This window comes from Colias eurytheme, chromosome 21, assembly GCF_061535395.1.
Source record: "Colias eurytheme isolate Ceu_HAF_F1 chromosome 21, ilColEury1 Martin Lab GWU primary, whole genome shotgun sequence".
NCBI lineage: Eukaryota > Metazoa > Arthropoda > Insecta > Lepidoptera > Pieridae > Colias > Colias eurytheme.
The window spans coordinates 2372736-2389587 of record NC_143000.1 but is presented as its reverse complement, the minus strand read 5'-3'; the positions used below and the strand labels follow the sequence as shown (position 1 = coordinate 2389587).

Sequence of the window (16852 nt, the reverse complement as noted above, 5' to 3'; positions counted from 1 at the left end):
ATAATAATAAATATCATGGGTAAACTTGTGTGAAATCGGGGCAAACAGCTAATTTTGTAACTTTTGATAATGTTAAAAAGCAAATTTACATACATCAAAGCCCGTAGGAAAGTCCATTTCTATTGTTCCCTTTCAAATGAATTTTCTATGAAATGTTCTACAATAAAAATAAAATAAATCTTTATTTGACGTTTTGTTGTACAATTTTAGATATGAGGCTCTGGCACAATGTAATAATCCTGTAATAATAATTAATTTTTTATCAATAGAACGGTAGTAGTGAGACGGAGGAGAGTCGCTTCAGCCGCTGGTTCCGCAGAGACAGCCCCACCGGTGATGCCAAGCATTATGAGCGGCTCATGCACAATATGGTTGATGGTATGTGCTTTATTATTATTTTGATTTAATTTTTATACAAATGACTGGCGGTCCGCCCCGGCTTCACCCGTGGTACCTACATGTTTAAACTATCCTATCTCTCAAGTTGGATCAAACTGCACATGGTGTGCGAATTTTATTATAATCGGTTAAGTGGTTTAGGAGTCCATTGAGGACAAACATTGTGACACGAGATTTATATACATTAAGATATAATGATTGGATAAAGGGCTGTGGAATTGTGGAATTTGTCTGATTATTTTTTTGAATATGATTAATTTTAATAAAGTTTAATTTGGTGCATACAGCAACAAATAATAAAGATCAAAATGGCTAGGAGGTATTAAAAATATCGTTGGCTTTAAGCAATGCATATGATACTTATGCAATCTATTGTCAATTTTTATACATCTAAGGGCTGATTTTTCAATCCTTGGTTAAAACTTATTCATCGAATAACGTATTAACCTACCATTTCAAAAATATATTATATTTGTCCGTATTTGACAGTATGCAGGTGACATTTTAAAATGTTCGTGTAATACTTTATTGGACGGATAAATTTTAACCAACGATTGAAAAATCGGCCCTAAATTGAATTTATCCAACATAACTTAGTACTTACCTCTTATAGTCCTTTCCACCTAAGATGATTTCTGTGACACATCGATTTTTGACACGTGTAGAGATGTCGGTTACTGAAATCGTATCAATTGTTTCCGATAATCGATAATATTCTATATGGAAATTAAATCGATTTGAATAAAGTACCAAAATTATTAAGGAAACCCAATTAACTAAGGAAACTTAGCAAACAACAGCAACAAAAAGTCAACAATAAAAATTAGTAACAATAACAGAATACCACGTAATTAGTATCAATATAAAAATGCAACTTGTATACAAGGCTGACGCACTCGTACAGACGATTGACTCGATTGACAAACGATCACAAGATGGGCGCCGATTACATATAGTCCATTGAATAAAAAGTTCTAGAGTGCGTGAGTTAGTAACGTAAGATGTTTCTTCGGAAACATGTCAAGAGTCCCTAGGTAATAAACATACTAAAACCCCGGGCCACTAGGAGGAGCCCCGGAGTGGGGGGAGGGGGAAAATGGGTCCATTTTTTCATTTTTCGCCCAAATCTCAAAAACGGTACATGTTAGAGAAAAACTTTCAAGGAAAAGTTGAAAGGCCATAAAATTATCTACAAGTTGTACCTGAATCATTTTTTCGTATATCCTACCGTTTCTGAGTTATACGCAGTAAAACATGATTTTGGCTCAAACAATTTCAACATCAATCGATCAAAAAATATTTCTTTCTTCCAAAAAACTCAAAAGTGCAACTTGTGACCGGTACTGATAGATTGCTCTTAATTAGGTCTATAATTGGTAAAATAAACACATTCCTCCATGGAAGCCTTTAGGAGGAATCGATTGTCAAAATATTATATTATGGTAGTTTGAGTTACTGAACTTGATCTTTTTATTTTTTTCTTCCAAAAAACTCAAAAGTGCAACTTGTGACCGGTACAGATAGATTGCTCATAATTAGGTCTATCATTGATAAAAATACTAGATTCCACCATGGAGGCGTTTACGGGGAATTGAATTTTATTAGGGTAGATACAATACTTGAACTTTTTATTTTTTTTCTTCCAAAAAAACTCAAAAGTGCAACTTGTGACCGGTACCGATAGATTGCTCATAATTAGGTTTATCATTGATAAAAAAAACCAGATTCCACCATGGAGGCCTTTAGGAGGTATTGAATTTTATTAGGGTAGTTACGATACATGAACTTTTTAACTAACTACACTAATAAAATTCAATTCCCCGTAAACGCCTCCATGGTGGAATCTGGTATTTTTATCAATGATAGACCTAATTATGAGCAATCTATCTGTACCGGTCACAAGTTGCACTTTTGAGTTTTTTGGAAGAAAAAAATAAAAAGATCAAGTTCAGTAACTCAAACTGCCCTAATATAATATTTTGACAATCGATTCCTCCTAAAAGCTTCCATGGAGGAATGTGTTTATTTTACCAATTATAGAACTAATTAAGAGCAATCTATCAGTACTGGTCACAAGTTGCACATTTGAGTTTTTTGGAAGAAAGAAATATTTTTTGATCGATTGATGTTGAAATTGTTTGAGCCAAAATCATGTTTTACTGCGTATAACTCAGAAACGGTAGGATATAGGAAAAAATGGTTCAGGTACAACTTGTAGATAATTTTATGGCCTTTCAATTTTTCCTTGAAAGTTTTTCTCTAACATGTACCGTTTTTGAGATTTAAGCGAAAAATGAAAAAATGGACCCATTTCCCCCCTCTCCCCACTCCGGGGCTCCTCCTAGTGGCCCGGGGTTTTAGTATGTTTATTACCTAGGGACTCTTGACATGTTTCCGAAGAAACATCTTACGTTACTAACTCACGCACTCTAGACCCCCCTTGGAGGGACTCATTCAATGGACTAATATATGATTTTTCAACGATCCATTTCATGTACACGAATTGCGTAGGTATTATATTTTTGTGTTATTTTATTTTATTTTTCATTATATTAAACTAAACAATACTGTTTTTGATTTATAAGCTTAAGATGTTTCATTTTTATATTTTTGGTAATAATGCCGCCATAAAATAAAAATATTATGCACTAAAATTATTTTGACTTTTTAAACATAAAATTCGTAATTCGGAACACGATGAAGTGTCACAGGAATCATCATAGGTGAAAAGGACTATAGTTCCTACAAGATATCATAAAATACATTCTCAATAGTTTTAAAAATCTGCCCACAGACTTAGACAACTCCACGCAGCTAGAGCCCCCACCAAGTATGGGCATGGGCATGGGCCTGGGGGGCAACGGGCTCAGTGCACCCTTGGGCTTCGGGGAGCAGTTCCAGCAGGCCCCACCCTCCCTGCTGGACCTGCTGCGGAGGGCCAACGCGCACCCGGACAATAGACCTGGTTAGTTACTGTACTACATAGTTACATATTTATATATTACGGTTATAATATAAGCAGGTAGTGTATCATATCAAAAATTTAGCAAAATCGATGCAGAACCTTCAAGTCATATGTTTGACTAGCTGTGCACCATGATTATACCCGCATTGCTCCTCTCCTGTTGGTCTTACCATGATGATTCAAATTCAAATTCATTTATACAAACTCTTCTGCTTTATAATATTATTCATATTCATACACATTTAATTTCCATGATGATATATCGAGTACAAGAAAATCAGATCCTATATCACTTACAACTAAATCTTTAAACTATTTTAATATATATATTTAATTGTGGTTTCAGAGGTGAATCCTAGCGTGGGTAAGATCCACAGCCTGGAGGAGCTTGAGGCGAGACTTCGACCGCCGCCCGCAGCGGACAGATCCGATTTGTCGGCGTTTAAACGACTCGTGAGTATATATTTAGCAAAAAATATTTTATATTAGAACAAGATTTAGAATATTTTTATACGTCTTTGCAAAGTCCCAAATTTTTTTAAGAGACTGTAGGAATCTTGTTTAAATAAAGTAAAGATAGAGACAGCGGGAGAAGCATTATTCTATGGGTCTGTACAGTTTGTCTGTCACCTGAATTAAATGTAATCTAATAAGTTTTTCTCCGAAAATTTACCATTTTCCATTCCTCAATTTACAAAATGTCCCTTACAGCTTGCTCAAGTGTCAGGAGGGCATGCAGTACCGGCGGAGAACGCCCGCCAGCACCATCAGCAACACCATCAGCAGCAGCAACACCAGCAGCACCAGCAGCAGGCGCCGCACCCGCAGCACAACCCGCTGCCGCAGCCCGCGCAGCCGCCGATGAGCTTGCTGCAGGTACAGCACCACCAACACCAGCAACATCAGCAACAACAATACCAACAACGTAACCAATAACATCGACGCAAACAAAACTGTCTCCAACAACCAACATGAGCAGCAGGCGCCGCAACAGCAGCATACCAACACATAACAAAAACAACGCCGTCACTAACAACACTTACTATCACTCCTGTAAGCATTTTATTTGCTTATTAGGAGTATTCCAATCACAAATTAGTTTAAGACCTGTAAATGAAAGTATTAAATAAATAACATATACATAGATAACAGGTATTAATGTAAATAAGTAGATATAAGCTGAATTGAAATGAAAATAAAAACATCACCAACAACACTTTCTCCAACAAACAACATCAGCAGCAGGCGCCGCAACAGCAGCATACCAACACCAACAAAAACAACACCGTCACTAACAACACCGACATATAAATGTCGATGACGGCAACAACACTGTCACCAACATAAACGTCAACGACAGCAACAAGACTGTAAACAACACTTCCATCAACATCACTCACACTAACAGCATCAACATGAAAAGCACCACCACAAGAAGCAACTAGCAGCAATTTAGAAAAGTCTAACTAAATATTAAAACATAATTAGAAATATTTAATCAACAAAAATTGTACTATAATGCAAGTATAATAAACTAAGCCAGTAACAAATAAATTGTACTTTTATCCCTGTATATAATCGCCGGGATTACCATACCATTGATTTATGAAATACATACCTACTTTATTTTATTTCAAAAAAAAAAAAATCAAATTGCATTTATTTGCTTTTTTTCTGCCGTTATTTCCTATAAAATTACAGATTGTTACGAATTGCACATAAAAAAACGTTACTTTATTACATTAACATTTCACAGATGTTGAACAAGAGCATGGAACAGCAGCAGCAGCAGAAGGTGCAGCAACAACAGCAGCAGCAACAGCAGCAACACCAGCAACAGCCGCACATCCCACAGGAGCTCCTATACAAGCTCCTACAGGTTCAACAGGTATAACTTTTGTTTTATTGTTATAAAAAATTGGTTGTTTGTAAAGTAGGTTTACGATCGAGATGTTAACGTGATAACGTCTTATTGGTGGCAGCGCTCGAGATGAGACGGGAGATCGGTCCGTCTCTCTCTCGTTATACCTGCGATCGCGCTCGTGAGGTTTTGGTGTGACACAAGTTTCAGAACATGTCACCCGACTAAGGCCAAGCGCGCACCACGATTTTAATTTTTGCGACACGATTTCAAAATCGCGCTGTAGAAAATCGCAGAGAGTACGGTGCGCGCACAGCGATAATTTAATAGTGATCATTACTCACTTTCATCATGGATTTCATACAAGTTGCTTGTCTTTATTTACTACTTCGGAGGATAAGAAGAAAAAAAAGAAAATTCGTCAATATTAGACTCATCCTTTTACAGCAGATAAAATTGTCAAAGGTTTCTTTTATCAGAAATACAATGAACTTCCATGTATGGTATATATTTCTGATATCATGTATCCCAAAAAATTCTTTGGCTATTATAGAATGAAAATTCCGCCAAAAGGTCATCCTTTGTGCTTTTTTATTATTTTTTTATTATTGTAACCTTTATGTATATTTTGTTTCTTGCACAATAAAGTGTTAAATAAATAAATAAATTCAAACTTTTGACAGATTACTGAGTTTATGTTTACCAAACAATACCTATAACACTATGATGTTTACTGTTGGACAGACGAAACACAAGTGAAGTGCCGGCCGGGCCAGAGTGTGCGATTTTATGATCGCAGTGCGCGCGGTACCATACAATTTCATATTATGCATTTCATTTTCGCGACAATCGCGTCGCGAGCAGTCGCAGCAAAATGTGACAAATCACAATTTTAAAATCGCTGCGATTATTTATTCGCATGTGCGCGCATTGTCATAGTAACTCATACGTTGTATTTCTGCGATAAAATAATCACGCTGCATAAAGTCGTGGTGCGCGCTAGCTCTAAAACGATTTTAAAAACGTTATCACGTTAAAAATATCGAACTTATTTAACTTGAAATATGAGCATTTGATAATGGTCGATAGGTCAACCGTAAATACGAATCTAATGATGATTTATTTGGAATAATAAGCGAAATTTTAAAAACGAAAAAATTAAAAACAGGTAACTTAATATTTCTATTAATTAGAACGACAATTTATTCATGGTTGGGTTGATAAGTTGGTTTTTGGGCCAATTTGTATAGCCATTTAATATGTCTATGAGCGGTTTTCACATATTCGTTATCTAATTTTTCTTAAAAACATTCGAAATATGACTAATTGATCGGAAGTGAGATAAGGAATTATTTTACTTCCGATCTATTTATATTATGTTTTCACGGTCCTGAATTTCATTATCATTTATTCATCAGAAAAAAACAATAACAAAATTGAGTGCACAGTACCATTATCTTAATTAATTAAACATTCAGAATACAAGGACATTATAAATACATACATTGAATTGATTAAAGAAGATAACATTAGCTGCATTTACTGGACGCACTTGATGACTTGAATAATTTTAGCAGCACTGGGAAAAAATATTGAAAATAACTTCACCTGGTACGGGAGCTATTAACGCTTTAAAAAAGTCATTTTAGTATATTTTGTGTTTTGATATACTGTTTCTCTTGATATTTCGGTTAGAGTCCGGGCTGTCTGGCTGATTTTGAAATAAACAATTGCGTTTGGCACCTATTTAACAACGAAAAAAACGTCTTGCAATAAAAAATTTATGTCTCATGGATCTATCTAAATGCAAAAGATTAAAAATTACGCGTTAATAAATGACTTTAAATTACGGATATTTTCCTGTGCAGATAAGATGCGCACTAATAAACGCAACCACTGCGACCAGCCAGACAGCCCGGACTCTAACCGAAATAGGAAGAGAAACAGTATATCAAAGAACCAACTATACTAAAATTCTCTCTTGTCAACGTTGGTAGCTCCTATACGAACCGTAAAAAACATGTAAAAGCTTATATTTCTAAAATAGTGTAAATTTGCAGCGGCAGCAACAACCGCCAGCGCATTCGGAAGGCGGCGCTTTATCGGCAGCTGATCGCGATCTGTTGCAGCGGCCTGAAGCGCAGGCCATTATACACGGTATGTGTTTGTTTTATGTTTATGTATTGCCTGAAATTTAACTTATTGAAGTGAAAACTTCTTTAGCAGCGTTGAGTACTTTTTCTGTAATGGGTATAAAATCTTAAACTCGCGTCAGGACACGTAACCTGATCGAAAAAGCGTAAGACGGATACCATTCCAAAATATCAAACATGCTCAACGTTAATAATCAAGTTTTCACTTCTGCCGGCACTCCCGGAGTGCAACCCGTCTTTTTTTATATGCTCACACTTTCCCCGAGACTAATGTGATTATTGAAGAAACTGCAACAAATTCCGTTGCGTAGTTTTTAAATTCTAAGCATAAGGAGACTGCGGGAGCCAACGTTGTTTTATGAATACAATGTAGTGATTTGGGAAAAAAATTGCTCATCGCTACAATTATTTTTAGGTTATTTAAATGATATCATGTTACAGAGTACAGTGTATTATTATTATATTAGAATTACAATTGAGTATTTGAATTAATTTTTTTTTTGTGATAAATGGAAAGATTATATATTAGTTTTATAACAAAACTGTTTTTATTTTTATTTTTTTTGCAATAATTTAAAAGTTATTTCAAAATAAAAATTAGTCTTTGAATCCAGTACCGAAGACACGCCGACAACTCCCGAAGCGTCACCCGAGCGCGTGTGACGTCATAATGTTAGTTTTCACTCATTACAGTTGATAGAAAAATAAATATAGTTTGAAAAACTAAACAGGATAATAAGATAAATTCATGAAATTATTGTATTGTTACCGGGTTTTTATAAGTATACAAAATTTAAACTAAATCCGTCGGTTTATAGTGGGTCTAAATAGAATCGAAAGGAGAATTGGTTACATACAAACATATGTTTTAAGCTGATCCTGGCGATCCTTATCAGGATAAATTTATGATATTATTGTATTGTCATCGGACCTTGATAAGTGTTGTAAATTTGAACAAAATCCGTCGGTTTTAAGTGGGTCAAAATCGAGTCGAAACTTCGAAAGGAGTCGGTTGCATACAAACATACAGGTGAAGCTAATAAAAGCGTGTGAATAATAAATACAGTGTTTTGATCTATAAATAATTTTGTTGTCATTATTAAATTACATATTAATTATATTAATTGTTAATTATATTACTTAAATTTATATTTAAAATGGCGAACCTCAAAAGTTATCGTTTTGTACCATTGTGTACGAATACTACAAAGGCAACTCCTGACAAAAATCGGTGATCATAAATATATCAACATCAAGAATATTATTTCGTAACTAACTAACTAATTCGGAACCAACTAACAAATCGTATTTTAATTTTTAGCAATAAACTTTCAATATTATTGTCTAGTCACGTGTAATAGCCGTAAACCCTATGTCCTACTGCAGTTAATAGCTATAACAATATGACGTCACAACTGTGGTGACCAGTCATGGCGCGTTTGTAGTCACGTGATTCTAATTTAAATTTCATCAATTTTTAATTGCTTATAATTAACGGAAAAAAAAATTTTTTGAAGTTATTTGTATTAAATATCAATATTATTAATAATAAAGTTTCAGAATACATAAAAAAAATCAATATTTTTTTTTATTCAAATACTCAATTACGCTTCAAAATTTTTTGTTTTCACCCCTATCGACACACTGCTAACTATATTAACTATTCAATATTTTTTGATTTATTAACATTCTTAACCTATCAAACGTCCTACGCACAGCTGTTGTGTGTTTCAAGAGTGTCGAGGTAGTTCACGAAATCTAGCTTTATTGACTACCGAGTTTGAAAATTTTATTTACCCTATTGTTCTATAATTATATGCCATGTATGATATATTTTTGGAAAGAAGAAGAAACTAGTTATAGCATAAAAATGTAATCATGACGATATATTTTTTCTATAAATTGAAAAAAAAATTGATTTTATTTTGTTTTAATTTTAATTGCTTACATACTAACACTTACATGATAATGCTGAGTCATCAAATGATCATATTCACGTTTTCATATCACTACACGATTGCAATAGGTAATTATGTCATTCTAATTCACCAATAATTACTCAGGTCTGAAAGCGGGCGAGATAACGGTGCAGCACCTGATGCAGCAGCTCGGCAACCCGGGGCTGCAGAGCAGACACCGGGAGGTGCTGCTCACCATACTGCGGCTGCATCATCAGCAGAGACAGGTGCACTCAAACTTTAAGTCTAACTTAAGTTACACTCTAACTTAAACATTTAATAACTATTTCCTCCTGCACAGCAGTAGCAAATAGGACTCCCCCTGTAACATTTATGTAATTATTACTACCTGTGCCAACGCTACAAGCAGAGACAGGTGATGCGCTCAAACTGTAGTTCGAAGTCAGAATCAAGTTCAAACTTAAGAACCAACATTTATTTAATTACTTCCTGCGCTTTTGCCATTAACAGAGATTGATGCTAGTTAAGCTCTAACTGAAACATTTATTTAATTAATTCGTGCGCCTACACCACTAGCAGTAGTGATAAATGCTGGTGTTCAACTGAAACTTAAATATCTTCAACTCATTTACTTATTTGCTAGCTAACCCAACAGACGCACGATTTGTCAAACGCATGAAGTTTAAATGGCCGTTCAATTTTCTCAATTGTATCATATTTTTTCGTAAATTTCTTAAGATTACCTTTCATAAGATCCTCCTGCCAATATAGCACAACAAAAAATAATGAACAAAAGCAAAGAAAAATTAAACTACCCATTTCACATAATTTAAACACAAATAAATTAACTTTATGTATTATTACAGCAAATGGTCGGTTCGCCGCTGCCCGTCAACCCGCACTTGGGAGTACCACATCACCAGCAGCTCAGGCTATCACCAATACCACAGCCACGTGAGTTAAAAACAAATATCTTATAATATTCAGAAAATTTTGATTAAGGGCCGATTTTTCAATGCTTGGATAAAACTTATTCGTCGAATAATGTATAAAACTACCATTTTAAAAACGTATTTTAATTGCCCGTATTTGACAGTTTACGTGACATTTTAATATTATCGTGTAATACTTTATTGGACGGATAAGTTTTATCCAAGCATTGAAAAATCGGCCCTAAGTAAAATAGTAATAAAGTAAAGAAACTATACATATTATGTCCAATAATAAGATGGATGTGTAATGAGTATACAGTAAAAATGAACATTTTGTACTGTAGGGAAACTTCCAAAAAGTGTTATTTTTAGTTTTGTAAATCGTCCGAACGAGTTTGAACAGTATGCGAGATTAATATGACTCACATAGTGTCTGTTAAATAATAATAATTGCGTATGTTTCCGCAAATCGACAACAAGTGCCTATTTTGCGTGAAAAAGAAGAGTGTCTGTTATTCGTGGATATGAATCTATATCAGCAATACGACAGCAAGTGGTTATATCGCTGAATTTACTGTAAGAGCGTATACGCACTATGCGGGTAGCCGCATTGCGGTCAGCCGGACGGCTACCCGCATAGTGCGTATACGCTCTAAGACGCACTAACAGCAAATTAAAATTAAAACAAAATTATAAAAATCTGTCTTATATGAATCAAACAAATGAAGCTATTTTAGAAAATTTTCATAGTAGAAAATATACAAAACTGTACACAAAATAATGTAAATATATATAAACAAGTAATGCTAAGTAAAGCTAGTGGCTAGTAATAAGCTATTTGTCTCCACGGACGCAGCGTTCTGTATGTCCCCGATGATGGGCAGCCCCAACTCGCTAGGAATGCACCAGCAAGGTAGTGTTATAAGATAGAATTACTAGATAATTATAGTCATTATTATATGCTTAATTATATATTATAATGTAGTATTTATTTGTAGAAGCTTGGTCGTGTTTTGTTTGCAATTTTAATTTTAAAGGAGAACATCTATAAATTTTTAATTATTCTCCTCCTGTCCTTTTTGCGTAAGAAATTACCGAAAGAAGTGTCACAAATCAATCAAAAATGTGTTTAGTACATTTTATGTTATAAAAATAATAAACGGAATATGGAGTTTCTTGCCGGTTCTTCTCCGTATAAATTGACAACATTTCAAAATTTTAAGCTACTTATTTTTTTATTTTAATGAAAACTAGACACGTATTTTTTGATTTTTCTAAATATCGAAGTTTTCATTCATATTTTTGAGTTTTAAAATCATCTCATTCTAAAATGTCGTAAGCGCCAAATGACGTCATACATACGGAGGAATACATTTTTTCCTTTGCCACATACCTAGTTTAAATGAAAAAAAAAAACTTGACAGTTGATATTTTGGCACATTTGTCACTTTGATTCGTCAAGCTTTGTAAATATTGTAATTTGTTATTTGCTGATCCAAATTTTAAACAAAAGAAACTTATTCACAAGTGCTGATGATGATGACTTTATGCAGGATTTGTTAAGGGGTGCTGAAAATTTCTGGGAAACAAATATACTATCCCAAAAACGTTGGAAAGTGTTAAATAAATACAACTTTTAGTAAGTAAACAAAGTTTTTTATTTCAAGAAAATTATGAACACTATAGGCACTATTTGTATAATATAAATGAATTGGTCCAACTCCAATCAAACAAACATCGCGCTAATGAGATTAAATTAGAAAACCAAAACACAATAACACGATTTAAAAGTTTGTTGACATGAATAATTCACAAAAATGACATTAATATGAAATTTGACACATGCCATACCCTGTAAACGTCAGTGATAGTTTTTTTTTTAACTTTTTTTAAATTAGGCTAAGGCTCATTTTTATTCCTCCGTATGTATGACGTCATCGTCACATTTATCGTTTTTATTTAATTTCTCTTAAAATATGCGATAAAAAAATGAAATAATTTTTTTTCTGTAATCGCAAGAGCAAAATAAAGAAACGGTTTTTTTCTTTCATGGCCTTATAAAAAATGAAATGTTGTCAATTGCTATCCGAATGGTAAAACTATATAACGACGATTCAAAAGTACTTATAGAAGAAGTCTAATTGATTAATGTTTGAATTATTGAAATAAAATGAAATAAATTTATTTGTCCATTTATGTTTTACAATTAATCCATCAGGCCCCGGAATCACAGACACAATAGAAAATCTATTGTGTCGCGGCCGGATCTGGCCGTTCGGGGCTCAATGGGTTAATGTACGACAGTGGGTCCCAAACTAAGTGAAATACTTGTCTTGGGAATCTGAGTTGCACTTCTTGGTTATATACATATGTTATGGACAGTAGGAAGTTAACTAGTAGGTACTTATGTATTAAAAAATATATATATAATATCTTTTATAATATCCAGCATCCGGCCGCATCCCGTCGCCCCGCGAGCTCAGCCATCCCCAAGCGCTGATGCAGGGCGCGTTGCTCAAGAAGAAGATGGAGGAGCGCCGCAGACAGGAGATGCAGCATCAGCAGATCAAACACCCCACGCCTATCTCGTTTACACCCACCTCGGTAAGTCGTAATTAATACATTAAACTAAGTACGTACAACTTATATAATATTATAAGAAATTACACGGGAAGCCGGGTTAAATATTAGTTTGAATGTAATAAGAATGTACTGCGATTCTACACAGCTACCTAATTGATGTAGGTAGTTGATAACAAATCGCAGCAAGTCAACGACTATTAGCAAAGTGAAGGTCGAACGTCGTATAGACAACGTCCGAGCCCCTAGTCACGATTCGTACGAATGCGCCACGAGTCTTAGGAAAGCGGCAATTCATAGTATTCGACAGCTAAACATGTTTTGACAGGCAATAGTGACAAGTATTCATTCATAAATTATTAAATTTGATTTAAATACGTTAGTTCTATAGTAGAGCCATTTTAATAGGCAACATTTGACAGTTCAACAAAATTCAACAACGTAACCTAGTAACGACGACATAGAATAACATGATATTTCGTTTTGTTAGAACTGCACATTTGCTTAACTTTTTTCAATAACGATTACATATTTATAATAATAATGACCGATACAACTAATTTTAGGATTTGATTTTACTGATAAACCATTCTAAACATAATAAACAATTTCTGATTTAAAGAACTGACGTCGCTACAATTTTGTGTCATAAACCTTTTTTCTTTTTAAATACCAGAGACGTTACTCTAAAAATCGAAATCTGACATCTAGAATCGAATGCATTGATTACTTGGGAATAAAAATAAAAAAAATGATCATTAATTATTGACATGTGTTTCAAGCTCGATTGACAAATGTTTCAAGTCCGTATCGATTAATTCACTTTAATCGATGTTTTTAAGCAGGTTACCACCCTATGAAGATAAAATTGATAGACGTCAAATGTTGCCTATTAAATTGGCTCGACAATAACAATATGATAACTAACTTTAGTGTTCTAAATGATTAATATAGTTAAAAACAAAATTAAAGACTAAGAACACGCTTACACATGAAATCATTGTATTGTCACCGATCCTTAATAAGTGTACAAACTTTGAATTTAATCTGTCCGTTTAAAGTGGTCCAAAATTGAGTCTTTAGAATTCAGATGAAAAAAAGCGTACGTAAAGTACTATGAAAATCTACATCAAAATTTTGCACGTGAACTTCGGAATCAGCTGAATATATTCACTAATTAAAAATGTCACAAAAAATTAAAAAAAACATATTTTTTTATAATAATAAAACGGTTACCTTACCCATAGGAGTTATAAAAATAATACAAATTATTATTGTAGCTTGTTATTAACGCAAACTTATATTTTGCAGGTGTTACGCAAAATGACCGCGGAGAAGGAATCAGACGCGCCGAGCCCGAAGCAGCAGTGGACGCAACCGCACAAGCTGCCGCAGGGACGGCCCATTGTCAAGGTATATTGATATATATGCATTTAAATATAATAATTATGTGTTAGGATCTGTGTAAAGTCAAGTTTTCGTCGTCCAGTAGTTTTTACGCGAAAGAGTAACAAAAATCCTTCCAACTTTCAACTTACGGAGACAAAAATCGGACGATAAAATCACTTCGAAAATTGCAAATGACAAAAAAAAAAAACAATTTCGTATTTATAAGGTTATTGATAAGGTTATGGATATTATTAAAGATTCGTAGGTTAAATATTATTCTCTTTCAAAATAATTATATCTGTTTGTATTCGTTATCACGATACTCGTACTATTTAATATAAATTATAATAATTCTGTTATTTACAGGGAAATCAAAGTGGGAGTGCGCCCATGGGATATGCACCATCGCCCACTGAATACCAACAGCATTATATGAATCAACAGGTGAATGTATACTTTAATTCATAACATAACATTTTGTTAATCGAAATAGTAGTTTTATGTAATAAAACGTCTATTTCTATTGTCCGTTTACAAGCCGTGGCAACTTGTAATTAAAACAACACGGCTATTTTGTATCTTTTATATACAGGGTGTAATCGTTAAGTGTGGCACAGGCGATTATTCCGTAACTATTGCAGATATCAAAAATCTTTAAACTGATGTAGAAAGTATTTAAACTAATGAGTAAAATGGCAATAATAAGTTTTTAAAAATAGAACGAGAAATATACATTACACCCTGTATATCATCATGTAATGGTGTCTGTTTTGTTAGTTGTCCTAAATAAATAAATAAATACGAAATGGAACTCGTATTTTCATGATAGTGTGTTTAATTGGTAGTTTGGGACTAAAGTTTGTTTTGGTACAAATTTGTATCCGTAGATTAACTCTTTAAATTATAAAATATGATGACATTATTCATATTTTGCAGCCAATGCCGGGTGGCCGTCCATTCCCCCACCAGCAAACTAGACAACCTGTTAATAACTCAGTAAGTTTCATTGTATATGTTAAATGGATATACAGTAATAGATAATGTTTCCATTTCTAGATAGCTAGCGGAAATTGTCAAATTTATTATACTTTGTTTGTTTGTAAAATAAGTGTCATTCTCTAGTAAAGTTAATATATTTATATGATCACAAGCTGTCCCGGAAAACGTTGTTCTGCCTTACTCTTATCACTTTGGGGTATGAAAATAAATGTTGGCCGATTCTCAGACCTACCATGCACAGAAAATTTCATGAGAATCGGTCTAGCCGTTTTGGAGGAGTATGCTAACTAACATTGTGACATGGAAATTTTATATATTAGATAACATTATCAACTCAATCAACTATTCTATATGTGTGTATAAAATGAAAATGTTTTGTTTATTACAGTTCAACATGAACAACCTGAGCCGAGGCCTGTCCGGTGGCACCACGTTGCACCAGTTGCTCGTGCAGTCCCACCAGAGGTCACTTAATGGTGAGTTCTTGTATGCTTTATAATTATTTATTTATTCATTTATTTAAAACATTCATTGTACTTAGAGTTAAAATACCAAAGCATACATTGACTGATTATGAGGTCCTATTTGTTTGAAGGTAGTTTAATAGAGAAGTTGTTAACGAATTTTGAGCGTTTTTCATTCCAAAGCGGATGGTAACACTTATAAATGTATCTTGTGGTATAAATGTGAAATGAGTAATTTTGTTGATGAAGTGTTATGATTTAGTTTATTATTATCTATATTCTATGTTATAAAATATCATTGCAGATGTAAACAGCGGCGGCGGCGACAACCAACTAGCGAAATGGTTTTCGCCAGAACTGCTGGCTCGTGCGTCCGAGGGCAAGTTACCTTCAGTGCATGTTCCGAACGCGCTCTCTCTAGAGGACCTCGAGCGGCATCACCACTCACCGGCACCGCCTGTGCGCAACTGAGCCGCGCTCACCTGGATCGACGTTTATATACCCATCGCCAGTGACATTTCAAAGTTCCACGTTCTAATTTCAAAATTTGCTCGCCCCCTCAAAGCTTCGTTTGGACTATGACACGTTTGCGTTTTCATGTTCCAATTTCAAATACGCCAATAAATTGGCGGGATGTCTATAGTCCAAACGAACCTCGCGATTGGGCCCTATTTGAATTTGGAATTGTTATTAAGACTCCTTCGGCAATGAACTGTTAATAGTTGCCAGTTTTATGTCAAAAAATACTTTCGATTTCTTTGAGACATTTAGGCATTTATGGTAAAGAAAAGTTTGAAGTACCCATGGACCTTAGATATTACAGACTGGAAGTTGTTTATTTATTATATTGAAGGTAAATTCGAAGCATTTGCAAGGGATGAAATTAACGGCATAATATGACGTCATAATTATTAACGTCCTCGGATTGAATATTGATTGCAAAATTTTTGAAAATTACAAAGTTTTAACTTGTTGTATCGTTGAAGTGAAAATTTATGAAACATTAGCGAAGCAGTAATAAAGAAAATAAAATATTTCGTAGATGACTGTGAAGGTCAGAAGCGATATTTTCAAGTAGTATTGTTTTCTTCAATTTCCCAATAGCCTAGATTGAAAATTCATGGAAAATGTGTTTTATTTTTCAATTATATTAAATCTTCATATTCGTTAAAAGGATTTGACTCCCACAAC

General features: G+C 34.0%; 1 protein-coding gene across 1 annotated transcript in view; it reads left to right on the top strand.

Moving 5' to 3' along the window:
• The window catches only part of LOC149898950 (eukaryotic translation initiation factor 4E transporter-like), a 33710-nt gene extending 17234 nt beyond the window's left edge, over positions 1-16476 (top strand). The window contains exons 11-24 of the mRNA XM_090114758.1: positions 270-378; positions 3194-3364; positions 3711-3817; positions 4076-4240; positions 5121-5252; positions 7286-7382; positions 9442-9563; positions 10164-10251; positions 12679-12833; positions 14121-14222; positions 14565-14642; positions 15135-15194; positions 15586-15673; positions 15966-16476. Of these exons, the coding sequence (XP_089970884.1) occupies positions 270-378; positions 3194-3364; positions 3711-3817; positions 4076-4240; positions 5121-5252; positions 7286-7382; positions 9442-9563; positions 10164-10251; positions 12679-12833; positions 14121-14222; positions 14565-14642; positions 15135-15194; positions 15586-15673; positions 15966-16132 (1641 nt within the window). The 3' untranslated portion in view covers positions 16133-16476. The remainder of the gene's footprint in view (positions 1-269; positions 379-3193; positions 3365-3710; positions 3818-4075; positions 4241-5120; positions 5253-7285; positions 7383-9441; positions 9564-10163; positions 10252-12678; positions 12834-14120; positions 14223-14564; positions 14643-15134; positions 15195-15585; positions 15674-15965) is intronic.
• The last annotated feature ends 376 nt before the right edge of the window (positions 16477-16852 follow it).